At 42.7% G+C, this 16,976-nt stretch overlaps 1 protein-coding gene across 1 annotated transcript in view; it reads right to left on the minus strand.

The window, feature by feature from the left end:
• The window catches only part of LOC126176723 (proton-coupled amino acid transporter-like protein pathetic), a 173,881-nt gene that overhangs the window by 77,062 nt on the left and 79,843 nt on the right, over positions 1-16,976 (minus strand). Inside the window, exons 4-5 of the mRNA XM_049923892.1 lie at positions 11,612-11,762; positions 8,978-9,099 (exon numbers count right to left, since the gene is read on the minus strand). Coding sequence (XP_049779849.1) covers positions 8,978-9,099; positions 11,612-11,762 — 273 coding nt within the window. The remainder of the gene's footprint in view (positions 1-8,977; positions 9,100-11,611; positions 11,763-16,976) is intronic.

Raw genomic sequence — 16,976 nt, forward strand, 5'->3', positions numbered from 1 at the left:
GTCTTTTGTGCCTTTGGGACAGCCGTGATACCAAGAACCACTATACAGTCAAGGAATGGCCTATAAGGAAGTCATATCTACATCTACATATATACTCCGCTAGCCATCAAGCGGTGTGTGGCGGAGGGCACGATTCGCTCCAAAGTCATATTTCCCGCCCTCTGTTCCAGTCGCGGATCACGAGAGGGAAAAACGACTATCTGAACTCCTCAGTAGGAGCTGTTATTTCCCTTATCTTTGTATGGTAATCATTGCGCGATTTGAAAGTTGGTGGTAATAATATATGCTCTACATTCTCGGTGAAGATTACATTTCGGAATTTAGAGAACAGCCCCTTCTATTTAGCGTGCCGTCTATCTGCAAGAGTGTCCCACTTCAAACTTTCTATGAGATTTGTAACGCTCTCGCGATGGCTAAATGTACCAGTCACGAATCTTGCCGCTCTATTTTGGACCTTCTCAATCTCTTGAATCAGGCTCAACTGGTAAGGTCCCACACAGACGAACAATGCTCCAAGACTGGACGAACTAACGTATTGTAAGCTATTTCCTTTGTTGAAGGATTGCATCGCTTCAGGATTCAACCAATAAACCGCAATCTAGAGTTCGCCTTACCCGTTACTTGTGTAATCTGATCATTCCATTTGAGATCATTTCGAATAATCACACCCAGATACTTGACGGACGTTACCGCTTCCAAAAAGTGGGCATTTATTTCGTACTCATATATTAATGGGAATTTTCGCCTTGTTATACGCAGTAGGTTACACTTACTCATATTGAGAGATAACTGCGTAATTACACCATGCATTTATTTTCTACAAATCCTCATTGATTTGTTCACAACTTTCGTGTGATACTACTTTCCTGTAGACTACAGCATCATCGGCAAACAATCTAAGGCCGCTGTCAATACCATCAACCAGATCGTTTATGTAAATCGTAAAAAGCAGAGGACCTATTACGCTGCCCTGGGGCACACCTGAAGTTGCGCTTGTTTCTGTTGAAGTCACCCCATTCAGGAAGACATACTGCTTCCTGTCTGTTAGAAAACTTTCTATCCAACCGCATATGTCATCGGATAGACCGTAAGCGCGCACTTTTTGTAGCATGCGACAGTGCGGAACTGAGTCGAACGCCTTTCGAAAGTCGAGAAATACGGCATCAATCTGGGAGCCGGTATCTAGAGCCTGTTGTCTCTCGCATGACAGCTGTTTCCTAAAACCGTGCTGGTTTCTGCAGATGAGCGTCTCAGAGTCTAGAAAGGTCATTATGTCTGAACAAAAAATATGATCCATGATTCTACAATTGGCCGGTTTTTATGTGCATCTGATTTTCTACCCTTTTTATAGATTGCTATGACCTGGGCCTTCTTCCAGTGCCGTGGAACTTTCCGCTGTTGCAATGATGTCTGATAGATTATGGATAAGAATGGTGTTATATTTGTAGCATAATCAACATAAAATCTTACGGGGATACCGTCTGGGCCAGATGCCTTCCTGGCGTCTAAGGATCTTAACTGTTTTACAATCCCAGATACACTAAACACTAGGTCAGCCACCCTTTCGTTTGTTCGATAATTTAAAGGGGAAATGGTGCTGCAGTCCTCTAACGTAAACGAGTTTTTGAAAGCTAGGTTTAAAATTTCGGCCTTCTGTTTATCATCATCAGTTACATTACGCGTACTGTCAGCAAGAGGAGGTACTGAATTATTTGTAGCGTTCGTGGATTTTACGTACGACCAAAATTTTTTGGGGTTATTTTTAGAATCTGCAGATAAAATATTGCTTTTAAATTCGTTAAAAGAATCTCTCATTGTCCTTCTGACAGCTGCTTTCATTTCGCACAGTTTCTGTTTGTCAGCGGGCCAGTGACTACGTTTCAAACGACTGTGCAAAATTCTCTACTTTCTCAGCAACTTCCTAATGTGTTTGTTGTACTAAGGTGGATCCTTTCTCTCCCCTATACTTTTGCTAGGCACATACTTCACTAGTACATGGTGGACAATACCTTTAAATACCGACCAAAGATGCTCAATATCTTCGTGTCCCGCTGTGAATGCTTGGAGCTGACTATGAAGATATTCATTAATGACACTTTTATTTGCTTTCCCAAACAAGAAAATTCTACGCTGGTTTTTTTTTTTTTTTTTTTTTTTTTTTTTTTTTTTTTTTTTTTTTTTTTGCAAATTCCACTGACATAGAGGCCAGAACGATATAATGGTCGCTAATACCTTCTTCTAGATTAACTTCCTCAAAAAGATCAGGTCTGTTTGTCGCCAAGATATCTAATATGTTCCCATCTCGAGTTCGTTTTCTAACCAATTGCTCAAGGTTGTATGTTGAGAGCGCTGCTAAAATAACTTCACACGAATCTTTGCTTCTGCCCCCTGTGATAAACGTGTAATTTTTCCAGTCAATGAATGCTAGATTAAAGTCTCCACCTATAACTAATGGATAATTTAGATATTTAATTCCTATGTACGTTTGTTGCGGATGCTGGTGGTCTATAAAAACATCCTAACACAATGGTCAATCCTTGTCTGATTGACAGTTTTATCGAGACTATTTCACAGTCCGACCCAGTATCGATCTCAGCTGTGTTTAAACAGCTTTCAACTGCAATGAACACACCATCTCCCATAGCATCAGTCCTATCCTTCCTAAACATTGTCCAATCCGAGTTCAAAATTTCACTGCTTTTTATGTCTGGTTTCAACCAACTTTCGGTACCTAATCAATATTGGGACTGCTACTACTTATTTCGGAGATTAACTCACGGATCTTGCTACAGACACTTCGACAACTTACTAACATGAGATTAAGCATATTTAAATCCTTTGGAATGACCTGTTTAGGCGAACTAAAATTTTTTACAGTTGGCACACCCACATCAGTTTTCAGGCCAGCGGTTTGTTTCCCGTGGGGAGGAACCTAATCTAAAAAAAGACCCATGTGCACGCCACAAGTACTGTGCTACCCATGTAGCTGCTTCCTGTGTGTAGTGCACCCCTGGTCCATCGAGGGGCGTCCTACAACCTTCCACCCCATAGTGTAGGTCGAGGAATCTACAACCATTTTCGTCACAGAGTCGACGTAGCCTCTGGTTTAGATTCTCCACTCGACTCCAAACCGGAGGACCCCGGTCCACCCTGTGTACGATGCTGCAGATCGTCAGTTTGGCTTCCATTCTTCGAGAGATGGAAGTCGCCTCACCAATTAAGCCAGCCGTCAAAAGGACCCAAGGATTTCCTCGGAACACCGACGACAGGCATCGTATGTGCCGACATGCGCAACAATCTGCAGCTGGCTGCACCCCGCACGCTCGATAGCCGCCGGAAGAGCCTCTTCCACATCCTGGACAAGGCCCCCCGGCGGGCACACCGAGTGAACATAGGACGCCTTCCCCGCCCTAGCCGCTATGTTCCTGAGGGGCTCCATGACCCGCCTAACATTGGAGCTCCCAACAACTAACAAACCCCTACCCCCAAGTGCCTCTCCGGACCTTGCTGAAGGAGCGGCCACTATCCTGGCAGAAGGTGCATTGTGATCCGGCTCCCCCCCCCCCCCCCCCCCTGCATCAGGTAGCACACTGAATCTATTAGCAAAGTGCATCGGATTTGGCCATCCCCACCGCACCTCAAGGTGGCACTCTGGAGCTTGTTGAGTGTGGCCAACAAAGCTTCCAGCTGCGTTTAGACTGTGGCCAACTCCTCCTGCATCCGCACACAACAGACACAGTCCCTATCTATCTAGCTAATAACTGATTTACTATAAAAAACTTAAGGAAACCTACTGCCACACAAGGGTAACAGCTACACTCTAGTTGGCAGAAAGGACACTCAATAATGAAAATAAAAATTTATGGTAGAAGCGAGATCTGGTGCTTATTTTCCTGCTAGGAAAAGAATGAGACAGTGACCTGCAGTAAACTGCTAGGGGCTATCTAGTGAATATTATATACGAACTGAACAGTGACCTACGGTAAGCTGCACCTCTTGATTCTCCCTCGTATTTGTAATTTAAACAAGCGTTTAAGTACACGCGAAAGTGACCTAATAAATCTATAAAAACTGCTACCTTAAATGTACCCAGTCTAAATGACACTAATAAAAGTAAACACTGGGTATTGTACACTGACAGATGCAGGTACATAACAAAACCTTTAGCTAACAATAAGAGTTCAGAATGTAAAGCACAAATACGAATTCTACTTTACAGGAATCGATGGGCTTACAGTACACGATCACAACAAGCTAAGTAATTTAAGCAAACAGCAAGGTGAGTTTTAGCTTTCTGCTAACTAAACCGTATGTAAGAAGGGCTCAGAAGATGTAACACTGATTTACTCAGATGTCGTAGCGTAATACTAATTTACCGCGTATTTTACGTCTGCTTGACTGTTAACGGTCGCAGGTTGCGCTAGTCAAACGTATACAAGTGAGGTTAGAAATCACTGTCAGTATAACTATTCCTAATATAACGTATAAAAACTGCTAATTTCAATGTATCAAGTCTAAATGACACTAATAAACGTGAATACTGAGTATTGTACACTAACTTAAACTGATTCGCCCACGTATTGATAATGTAAACAAACGTTTACATTCACACGAAAAATAATCTAATAATACGTATAACAACTACTACCATCAATGTACCGAGCCTAAATGTCACTAGTAATCGCAAATACTGAGTATTGTACACTGAATCAATTAATAATCCCGAATATTTAACGTCAGTTAAGAATGTAAAGAAACGTTTGTGTACACCCGGAACTGTCCTAAATAGAAACTTCGCTTATCTTATTCAGACGCAAATAAAAACTGAAACCTTTAATTCATCATGTATATCTGACACTAATGCACGTAAATACTATAGAATAGACAGTAAAAACAATTAATTACTAGCTAAATTGCTTATCTTGTAATACAGCAAGCGAAAAGCGCTCGTAGCTGGAGTCAGGGTTCCGTTCCTGGAAACGTAAATGTGAACAATACCGCATTGGGTGAACCCGATAAAATCATTTTGCGTCTCATTCATATCAAGTTGGGCCTTATCAAGAACTCTGTAAAAGCTTTGGATAAAGAAGATGACGCCTTCAGTCACTTAAAAGAAAAGTTTCCCAAATTAAATGAGGCACAGCTGAAACAGGATTATTTGTTGGACCACAAATGAAAATTACTGAAAGATCAAACCTTTGATACCAAACTCACAGACATCCAATTGGTCTTTTCTTAAAGCAATTGTGAAGAGCTTTTTGGGTAACAGAAAAGACAAAAGCTATGCTACCATTGTGAATTATCTGTTGGACAACTATAAGAACATGGTGTGGAGAATGTCGCTTAAAATTCACTTTTTACATTCTCACCTTGATTTCTTCCCGGAAAATTTGGGAGCCGCAAGCGATGAGCATGATGAACGCTTTCACCAAGACATTTTTACCATGGAAAACCGTTACCAAGACCATTGTAAACCTTCGATGATGGGTGACTACTGCTGTGGTCTTGTTAGGGAGAGTGATGAAACGGCAAACAAAAGAAGAGTCCCGTCCTCTCATTTTTCAAAAGCCAAAGACGATTAAAGGTGAAAATACTCGTATCTTCTGAACTAATTTTGACCTTTTATTGGCATCATGCCCATATATACATACAAAATAGTATTGATTTCAAACGTTCTGAATGTGTATTTTTGTTTGACATAATTGTGTCAATTTTCGCTATTACCATTTTTTATTTTGCTGTGTATCTAGGAAATGTGACGTCTTAGAGAAAAACTGATGTTACCAGTGTATTCAGCACCTCAAAATTAGGTAATACCACCCATTTACAAACCAGGTACAGAAAAAGTTTAAATTTGTTAATACAGTTAATACGTAGACAGTAATATTCGACATAACTCCGTTTCTCAATATTGTGCCTATCTGACTCGACTCCCAGTTCACATCTCAAAACGCAGGCATGCTCAAACCGCAAGACCCGCAACGTCAGGACGACAATGTCCGACGAACGTTCCCTTCCCAAATAACTTGGCAGTCGGTAGATATGGTACGCTTACGATGTGCAGACTTCTACACAGGGAAGTCCACACGAGAAGCTTCCATCATCGACTACAGGTCACTGTCCTTGGCCAGCGAGAAATGTCGTAATCTGTCGGGGACTTCGAAACCACGAACATCTAATGAACACAGAGCTACGTTTGAAGCATGATTGTCTTTAGTCGGGTCGTGCTCGGCGATAAACTGCTTTTGTTGGCTTTATACAAAAATTGAACAACGCCGTGTTATCCAAGCATTGACGTGTCTATCACACATCCATGCTGTTCAAACGATTGAGCAGCTGTCAGTAAGTTCACACGTATACCACAGTTACGTCACTTTTCCATTTTGGTGACGCTGCCATCTCGTGGCCATCTCGGCGTTGCAGGCTTAGTCTATGTTTCTATTGAACGACCCTTTGTGCGGCAGCAGATTAGTCTGAAAAAGTTTTAGCTTTCCTGTTATATTTTGCACCCAAGCAACATAGGTCTCTTAACAACTATGGTAGTTAGTCCAAAAGTAGTCGTAAACGTATTAGCTGTAGTCTACATTCTTCTTCCTGAAATTTCTGGCTCTCGATAGCTGCAAAAAATTTCTTCCTCAATAATGTGAAATGATGAGGAAATAACTCCTGAAATAATTTAACTACTGTTGGTATCGCAAGTGCAAAATAATGGCCGGCCGGATTGGTCGAGCAGTTCTAGGCACTACAGTCTGGAACCGCGCGACCGCTACGGTCGCAGGTTCGAATCCTGCCTCGGGCATGGATGTGTGTGATGTCCTTAGGTTAGTTAGGTTTAAGTAGTTCTAAGTTCTAAGGGACTGATGACCTCAGAAGTTAAGTCCCATAGTGCTCAGAGTCATTTTGCAAAATACTAACGTTTCACGTAAACTGTATTCTTCCTAACTACAAGGCACAGGTCAGATATGAAATACGAGTGTTATGCAAACTCTCATCAAATGTTTAAAGAATATACTGTCTAAATTTAGATCAAGTACTTCAATAAATACGGATGGTTTGTCGTCACTGGACCATTTAACGATATATTAATTACCTCGGAATTTGGTACCCCATTATCATTTCATCGCCAGACTATGGTCCTGAAATATCCAGGTCCTTATTTATATGCGATGGGTAGATAACCTGTGATATTTCACTTCATTATAATCTAAAATTTAAAATTATTGAAAAAACTGAAAAATACACTGAAGAGCCAAAGAAACTGGTACAGCTGCGTAATAACGTTTAGGGCCCCAGTGAACACGCAGAAGTGCCGCAATAAAACGTGGCATGGACTCAACTAATGTCTGAAGTAGTACTGGAGGGAATTGACTCCATCAGTCCTTCAGGGCTGTCCATAAATCGGTAAGAGTACGATGGGTAGAGATCTCTTCAGAACAGCACCTCGCAAGGCATCCCAAGTATGCTCAATAATGTTCATGTCTGTGGAGATTGTTGGCCAGCGGAAGTGTTTAAACTCAGAGAAGTGCTCCTGAAGCCATTCTGTAGCAAATTTGGTAAAGTGGGGTGTCGCATTGTCGTGCTGGAATTGCCCAAGTCCGTCGGAATGCACAATGGACATGAATGAGTGCAGGTTCAAATGGTTCAAATGGCTCTGAGCACTATGGGACTTAACATCTATGGTCATCAGTCCCCTAGAACTTAGAACTACTTAAACTTAACTAACCTAAGGACAGCACACAACACCCAGTCATCACGAGGCAGAGAAAATGAGTGCTGGTGACGAGACAGGATGCTTATGTTCGTGTGACCTGTCAGAGTCGTATCTAGACGTATAAGGGGTCCTATATCACTCCAACTGCACAATCCCCACACCATTACAGAGCCTTCGCCATCTTGAACGGTCCCCTGCCGACATGCAGGTCCATAGATTCATGAGGTTGTCTCCATACCCATACAGGTCCATCCGCTTGATGCGATTTGAAACGAGACTCGTCCGATCAGGCAGTATGTTTGCGGTTATCAACAGTCCAGTGTAGGTGAGGCGTAAAGCTTTGTGTCGTGCAGTCATCAAGGATACACGAGTGTGCCTTCAGATCCGAAATCCCGTATCGATGAAGTTTCGTTGAATTGTTCGCACGCTGACACTTGGTGATGACCCAGCATTGAAATCTGCAGCAGTTTCCGGAAGGGTTGCACTTCTGTCACGTTGAACGATTTTCTTCAGTTGTCGTTGGTCTCGTTGTTGCAGTATCTTTTTCCGACCGCAGCTATGTCGGAGATTTGATGTTTTACCGGATTCCTGATATTCACGGTACACTTGTGAAAGAATCGCACGGGAAAATTCCCACTTCATCGCTACCTTGGAGATGTTGTGTCCCATCGCTCGTGCGCCGACTATAGCACCAGGTTGAAACGCACTTAAATCTTTATACCCTACCATTCTAGTAGCAGTCACCGATCTTACAACTGCGCCAGACACTTGCATTATATAGGCGTTACCGACTGCAGCGCCGTATTCTGCCTGTTTACTTATCTCTGTCCTTGAATACGCATGCCTATACCAGTTTCTTTGGCGCTTCATTGTATTTAACTTCGTCTTACCTCCATTACTACAAATTTTTTAATGAACTTTTGAGGAAACTATAGAGATGATGAAGCTCAAACTCTGGATTAATTACTGCATTAATTAAGTCATGAACATTTACTATACGCTGGCACATGTTTCATGCACGGACTGGCAGTTTGCTCGACTGGCCCAGAATAGGATGTCAGGAGATAGGAGGGGAAATCCTCTATCTCTCTGGCTTCCGGGCTAACTGTCACCTATTACTAGCTATCCGACACCTTGAATGGATGATATGGATAAAGCTATCAATAGCAGCAAAGGTAGAGATTTGAAACCACAGTATGTGAACTGCTGATTAAAGGGACAGTTCTGTCTGTGCCCTGCAGACTGCTGCTTTACAAGGAGACGCACCTGGAGAAGCGGGCCCACGCCTTGAGGCGGCTCGGCCCATACAGGAAGGCGTACTCCGCCGTCTCCGCGAACCCCAGCATTGGCACACGGGCCCTCCGGCACACGATGTGGGACGACCGCACCTGCAACAACGCAAGCGCGCTTCTGTCACTCTGGTGCCGCTCCCGCTGGAGAGTACAGTCTGGGCTTCCAGCTTAGCTCCGGAACAGTGAAAATTGCAGCACGTTAATTTTCGTTATTAGTTCTTGTTCGTGTGTTAAGCCATATACCCACGCTTTAGAATAGTTAAATCTCCCGTTAATTTTAATGTTTGTCAACAGCTCATGTTCATGTGTATATTAATCTTGGTCGATAGCTCAAGTTCATCTTCAGGTGCAGGTTACCTCTAGGAAAGTTAAACAGACTTTTTGAGAAAAGACAAGAACTCTATATAATAATATATATGCGAATATTTAGTGCTGGATGGCAGCCCAGGGGTAATATGCAGTGGAGAGAGTGAAAGAGAGAGAGAGAGGGAGAGCAGAAAGTTGGCAGGGATATAAGAGCAGATATAGATATTTATATTGATGACTGAGAGAGAGAGACAGAGAGAGAGAAAGAGAGAGCAGAAAGGCGGAAGAAATATACAGCGTGTTAGGCGTATAACGACAGATATTTCTGTTGATGACTGACAGCGAGAGAGAGAGAGAAAGAGAGAGAGAGAGCAGAAAGTTGGGAGGAATACAGCAGCAGATATATCTATTGATGACTGAGAGATTCAAAGAGAGAGGGAGAGAAAGAAAGAGCAGAAAGGTGAAAGAAATATCCAGGGTGTTAGGGGTATAAGAGCAGATATTTCTCTTGATTACTGAGTACAGTGTACTGAACACCGTTACATCAGTATTTACTTCATTTTCGGAGTGTTATTACAAATGGTATGTTTTCAAGTTGGTTATTATCCCCAAGTACACATGGCACAAGCAAGCCATTAATGCTTATATTTTCCTGGGCAGCAGGTCAGTTATAGAAGTTATGCTCAGACGCAAAATGGAAAGTCTACACTGTCAGGCGTAGTCCACTTCATAGCACCAGTTATGACCATGCAGAAAACATTAGGTAGTACATTATGTGATGTTTTTGCCAGAAGACTACTAGACATAGAGAAAAAACAATTACAACACTCAAGTGGGAATATATTAAGGAACCAGTTATCACAGTATCTGTACCTGTACGCCTCACACTTATGTCTAAGAAAAACAAACACGAAGGCAATTTTACAGAAAGGGAAGGCAACGAATGTACAGGTAAATGTGTATATTTGACTACCAGTCACTTGGTATCAGTTCATGTAAGTCTTTCAGGACATATTTAAATGCGTGAAGTGGGTGGTTCTCCGTGACTGTCCTACTGTCTGTTCCTACGCACCATAACCACATGCTGCACTTTCACAATAGCCCCACTTCTTCATGACATGGCACATCTCAATTGACCTGTCCACATGCGAATGAGTCTCGACCATACGAAACGAAGATGATCAAACCATGAAATATCTGGCTCTAGGTTTGGCATTAGGTGCGTATTTTGATGTGGGTGTCCATTACAGCTTTCTTTCTATTTATTGGTGACACTGAGAATATGTGCGTCCAAAAGATCGACCCAACCTAGCTTGTGTGACTTCAGGTGTATAGGTGGTGGTTTCTGGAAACTTTTCTCAGAAATGAATTCTTTTGCGGCTCTAACTTCTAACAATTTGCACCCTTAAAACTTTTCTTTTAGAATAAACTGAATGAGACTACAGCTGTCGATGGCAGTAATTATCTCCATGGCCTCATTCAGATGTGCATCTATCCTGGTTGTATGTATGCTGTTTTCCCGTAATGGTGCACGATATTCAGCAACTGAGTGAAAATGTAGCATTATGTAGAGTATCTACATTTACCCCCCAGCTGTTCCAGGCTATATTGTGGAATCGATCTATCCTTGAGCCAAGCTTCTTTGACAAGTTTTGTGCAGTGTTACTTAGGCGAATGTGTCTGATCGATGGTAACTATTTAGGGACGTAATTATGGCAATCTTCGACCTCATACAGACACATATGTACCTTCCAATGTGACTCTTTATTATGGAGATGGAACGCTTTTTCCAAGTTTGGTTGGAGTCCCCGTTTTCAAAAGTACTGATTTAGTATGATAATAACAATTTAGAGAGTATTTTTAAAATGCTAGATATTTTTGTTCTGACGTATTATTGCCAGGTCATTTGTATTCTGCATTTTCTTGGAAGTAATAGCTGTAATGTCGTGAACGTGCAAATTAAACAGCATGGAAGCCAGAACTGATCCTTGTGGTAATCCATTGTTTAAGCTTCTCCACCTGCTAGCTTCTACGCTCAGAGAATCTACGTGTTTCCGTTTTAATCACTTTTAGTTAACGTAAAATGTTGTCGACCCTCGTATAAATCTGATTCTTGTTAATTTGCCTTTATCAGCCTGGCACTCAGAGATCATCATAAAAGAGGTGAACAATATGAGCTTAATTTGCATAACTGGTACAAAGCGTTGGTCCAGCACAGTAAACACACCAGTAACAAACAAAAGGTATGTTTGCTCTGGATAGCAGGCAGATATTAAGAGGAAGACTTGGTGTCACCACTGACCAGCATGTGGACGCAGTGCGTGCAGAGCATGCCGATGAGGACGGTCCCAACGAAGCCAACGACGGTGCCCGCGTTCTTGAAGGCCATTGGCATCGCCAGGATCCCGGAACCGAGGCTGCCTTTCAGCAGGTGCATCAGCGAACCCAGGTCCCTGTAGCCAGTGAGCAGACATTCACATTACGAACACAACTAAAACAAACTGAAAAAAAAATTTGAAATGTTTCGTGAAATGATTTATTTAAAAGTAAGAAATGAAATAAAACTTCCTGGCAGATTAAAACTGTGTGCCGGACCGAGACTCGAACTCGGGACCTTTGCCTTTCGCGGGCAAGTGCTCTACCAACTGAACTACCCAAGCACGACTCACGCCCGGTCCTCGCAGCCTTACTTCTGCCAGTACCTCGTCTCCTACCTTCCAAGAAATGAAATACATTAGAGAAATATTTGACGCGCCCCATTTTTTGTACATGATTTCGAGCGTCATTCATACGCTAACGTATTTGATTTCTTACTTTTAGATAAAAGATTTCACAAAAAATTTCAGCTATTTTAATTTTTTTTTTTTACTTTATAGTTATATTCAGAACACATGATCTTATTGACACTTCATTTACTCACCCAGAATCTTGTGTTCTCGAAAGTCCAGAGTTTACTACTTGATTTGAAATAAACCATTTTCACAGCTGAACTTCAAAATAATTTAAATTTTGTGCTCAAAACAGCTAGGCTATGAGGAGATGAACTTTTTTGACACTTCATTGACATCAGCTGTTCGGAAAATATTTCAGTTTCCCACTAAATCAATAATTAATTTTTCTTAATTAAGCTGATTACTTTGAAGCAATTAAATATGTTTTTCTTCGAAAATAGACCTCACCCTGGTCCCTTTCATATCCCATTTGCCCATTTCCCACTCTTCAATTGGCTACAAAAATTCGGACAAGAAGCAACCGTGTAATTCATAGGAATCATTGCTTCCGTTATGCTCAAAAATATTTAATGCATGTATGGAAGATAAAAGAAAACTCGAAGAGATTGGGATGCTGCTGTATTTAATAAGGAGGATAATAGTGGGTGCGGCGACCACTGAGGTATTTCGATGTTCTCGATACCTGGGAAGTTCTACTCAAGGATCTTAGAAACCCTCATTGTTTTAACAGTTGCCATAACAGCCGTACGTACACTACTCACCATTAAAATTGCTACACCACGAAGATAACGTGCTACAGACGCGAAATTTAACCGACAGGAAGAAGATGCTGCGATATGCAAATGATTAGCTTTTCAGAGCATTCACACAAGCTGGCGCCGGTGGCGACACCTACAACGTGCTGACATGAGGAAACTTTCCAACCGATTTCTCATACACAAACAGCAGCTGACCGAAGTTGAACGGTGAAACGTTGTTGAGATGCCTCGTGTTAGGAGGAGAAATGCATACCATCACGTTTCCGACTTTGATAAAGGTCGGATTGTAACCTATCGCAATTGCGGTTTATCATATCGCGACATTGCTGCTCGCGTTGGTCGAGATCCAATGACTGTTAGCAGAATATGGAATCGGTGGGTTCAGGAGGATAATACGGAACGCCGTGCTGGATCCCAACGGCCACGTATCATTATCAGTCGAGATGACAGGCATCTTATCCACATGGCTGTAACGGATCGTGCAGGCACCTCTCGATCCCTGAGTCAACAGATGGGGACGTTTGCAACACAACAACCATCTTCACGAACAGTTCGACGACGTTTGCAGCAGCAGCATGGACTATCAGCTCGGAGACCATGGCTGCGGTTACCCTTCACGCTGCATCACACACAGGAGTGCCTGCGATGGTGTACTCAACGACGAACCTGAGTGCACGAATGGCAAAACGTCATTTTTTCGGATGAATCCAGGTTCTGTTTAGAGCATCATGATGGTCGCATCCATGTTTGGCGACGTCGCGGTGAACGCACATTAGAAGCGTGTATTCGTCGTCGCCATACTGGCGTATCACCCGGTGTGATGGTATGGGGTGCCATTGGTTACACGTCTCGGTCATTTGTTGTTCGCATTGACGGCAATTTGAACAGTGGACGTTACATTTCATATGTGTTACGACCCGTGGCTCTATCCTTCATTCGATCCCTGGGAAACCCTACATTTCAGAAGGATAATGCACGACCGCATGTTTCAGGTCCTGTACGGGCCTTTCTGGATACAGAAAATGTTCGACTGGTGCTCTGGCCAGCACATTCTCCAGATCTCTCACGAACTGAAAACGTTTGGTCAATGGTGGCCGAGCAACTGGCTCGTCACAATACACCAGTCACTACTCTTGATGGCCGGCCGGTGTGGCCGTGCGGTTCTAGGCGCTTCAGTCTGTAACCGCGTGACCGCTACGGTCGCAGGTTTGAATCCTGACTCGGGCACGGATGTGTGTGATGTCCTTAGGTTAGTTTGGTTTAAGTAGTTCTAAGTTCTTGGGGACTGACGACCACTGATGTTAAGTCCCATAGTGCTCAGAGCCATTTGAACCATTTGAACTACTCTTGATGAACTGTGGTATCGTGTTGAAACTGCATTATTACGGCCAGAGGTGGTTGTTCTGGGTACTGATTTCTCAGGATGTATGCACCCAAATTGCGTGAAAATGTAATCATATGTTAGTTCTAGTATAATATATTTGTCCAATGGATACCCGTTTATCATCTGCATTTCTTCTTGGTGTAGCAATTTTAATGGCCAGTAGTGTATGCTGAGTGAATGTGACATTTCTCCAGTTAGTTACACGACTTGTTTCTGCTTAAAAAGGTTAGTTTGAATTTTGCACTAAAGTTAACCGTCATCGGGATAAAAATGGCAGAAATGTGGCAAGATGTGCTATGGGGTTAGCGATAGTTTAGAAGCTGTAGTAAAAATTCCCCGCATCATGGTAGCTTTTTCACTATAATTGTAAACCATCACTAGCTGTAGAAGACATGGAGTCAGTTGGCTGCCATATTCATCTTAGTTACACATAGCTTTACGGAAGCCGAAACTATTTGTACAAAAGAGAGTAGATAGTAATAAAAGTTTGCAGCCTGAGTGGCAAAATATCGCTTTCATTCTTAAAAATTACATTGAGGAACGAAGTGAAGGCAAATTAGAAGGGCAGCACGATTTCGAACTGAGGCACTTAAGATTTCATCTCACGGCCAATCAGAAAAATAAGGTCTTCCGCGCTGCATGTTTGGATCAAAGGCACGCATTCGACAAGGCTCCAAGAGCAGAACCCATAAATTCCATAGTGGCTAGGCTTTATGTAAATTCGTCAGCAGTATGCATATAGGAACTACGTGAGAAAAGGAAATTGGAGAGCTGACGCATTCGTTACGACGCTTGTAGTCTGGCAACGCTGCAGTGTCACTCCCCAGCTTTTGTAAGACATTATGACCTGACAATAAAGGTATACATGAAGAATTAAAGATAAAAATCGTTAGCGTCGTAAATGATCAGATGAAATTCTTTCAGTTGATTGGTGGCCTCACGTTGACACACGGTCTCGTGATAGAAGATTTTTGCGAATAAAATCTCCAACACAACATCATTGTGTGGGTACAAGAGTTGGGAAAGGAAGAAATGGCAGTAAATAGACAAAAAGTAAAACTCTTGATTGTAAAGAAAGAGGAAGGAAGGCTTGAGATCAAAATTGAAGGGAAGATGCTGGAACAAGGCTGTAAAATGAAATATATGGAACAACCCAGCCAGGCGGAACTTATTCAACAAACAGAGAGACATTTAAGTGGGCAAAGCTGTATATACAGCTTGTTTCCAAATTGTGTACCGAATATCGAAAGGAGGTCGCACTGGTCAAAACTAGAAAAAAATGTCTAACAAGCATGTGTCAGGAAAGGAATACTCGATAAAGTATGGGACATTCTATTCCATGGCAGCCATGTGCTTATTGACAACAAATTCCCTCACATCGTTCAGAATCACGAGCTCGTGGGAACACGCCTAGTTGCCCTCGCATTTGGTCACATGCGTGGGACACACACTTCTGTTATGTGTGCGCTTCTTCGATTGATGTGGAATACACCAAAGCGTTCAGATGTCCAAATGTAACGGTTTTGAGGTCAGTTGAACTGTGACTGGACTTATTTAGTCAATCTATTGGCTCAAAATGGCTCTGAGCACTATGGGACTCAACATCTTAGGTCATAAGTCCCCTAGAACTTAGAACTACTTAAACCTAACTAACCTAAGGACATCACACACACCCATGCCCGAGGCAGGATTCGAACCTGCGACCGTAGCAGTCCCACGGTTCCGGACTGCAGCGCCAGAACCGCTAGACCACCGCGGCCGGCAGTCAATCTATTGATTGAAGTTTATGTTAACTTGTGCTGTACGAGATACAGAATATTTGCTGATCTATGTCGCTTATAAGCCACATACGTTGTCTCCCTTGTAACAGTAAGACCCTCAAATAGCAGGGACAGCTATTGGCGCAGATGGTGCTGGTAAACAGCACGTGATAATTTTCTTGGAAAATTATAAGGCCCGATGAGGGTGTCACACAAAATTTCTGCCAACGCTCTGATACTGAGGGGAACCTCATGCCTTGTTAACACGATCGCCCGTAGGATTTGGATCCACAACTACATTTATATCGTGCAACCCACCGTGAAATTTATGGCAGAGGGTACCCCCTTGGTCCCAGTTATTTGGGTTTCTTCCCATTACATTCATTTACGAAGAGTAGAGCAATGATTGCTTGGACGCCATTAGGCAAGCTGTAATTAGAAGAACATCATCTTAACTATCCCTACGTGAGCTATATATACAGAGCTTCAGTACAAGGCTGGCCACGGCGTGCCAAACCTCACGTGTACAGCATGTGGAGGCCACTAGGCTTTGTGTGTTCCTTCTCGGAAATACCCGGAACAGCGATACAAATGGCTCTGAGCACTATGGGACTTACTGTTGTGTACATAGTTCCGCGTAGTCAGCGCGTACACAACTTTCCCAATAGAGCGCGCCCCGCTAAGGAGAACAGCGCAGGCTCAGCACTCATCCATCTCCGCACTACGAGTTGGCGCTGTCTTAGAGACGGACCAAATTCTGCTTCCGCCGATCCGCGTATTAATATGTAACGCAGCCAATGAGATTGCTGCTAACGTAGAACCTTTTCTCCTCGCGGATCACACTCGTGAAGTGATACCTGAATGCTCGAGGTATTATAACGAGTGTACAGACCTCCGATTAGCCAGTCTGCATTAGTCTGTACCAGTCTGCATTAGTCTGCATTAGTCTGCATTTGTCTGTACCAGTCTATAGTCAAGTTTAAGTCTGCACCTAATTAGATTACCATATTCCTGTACACAGCCATGAAGATAA

The sequence above is a fragment of the Schistocerca cancellata genome, chromosome 3 (assembly GCF_023864275.1).
Source record: "Schistocerca cancellata isolate TAMUIC-IGC-003103 chromosome 3, iqSchCanc2.1, whole genome shotgun sequence".
Lineage (NCBI taxonomy): Eukaryota > Metazoa > Arthropoda > Insecta > Orthoptera > Acrididae > Schistocerca > Schistocerca cancellata.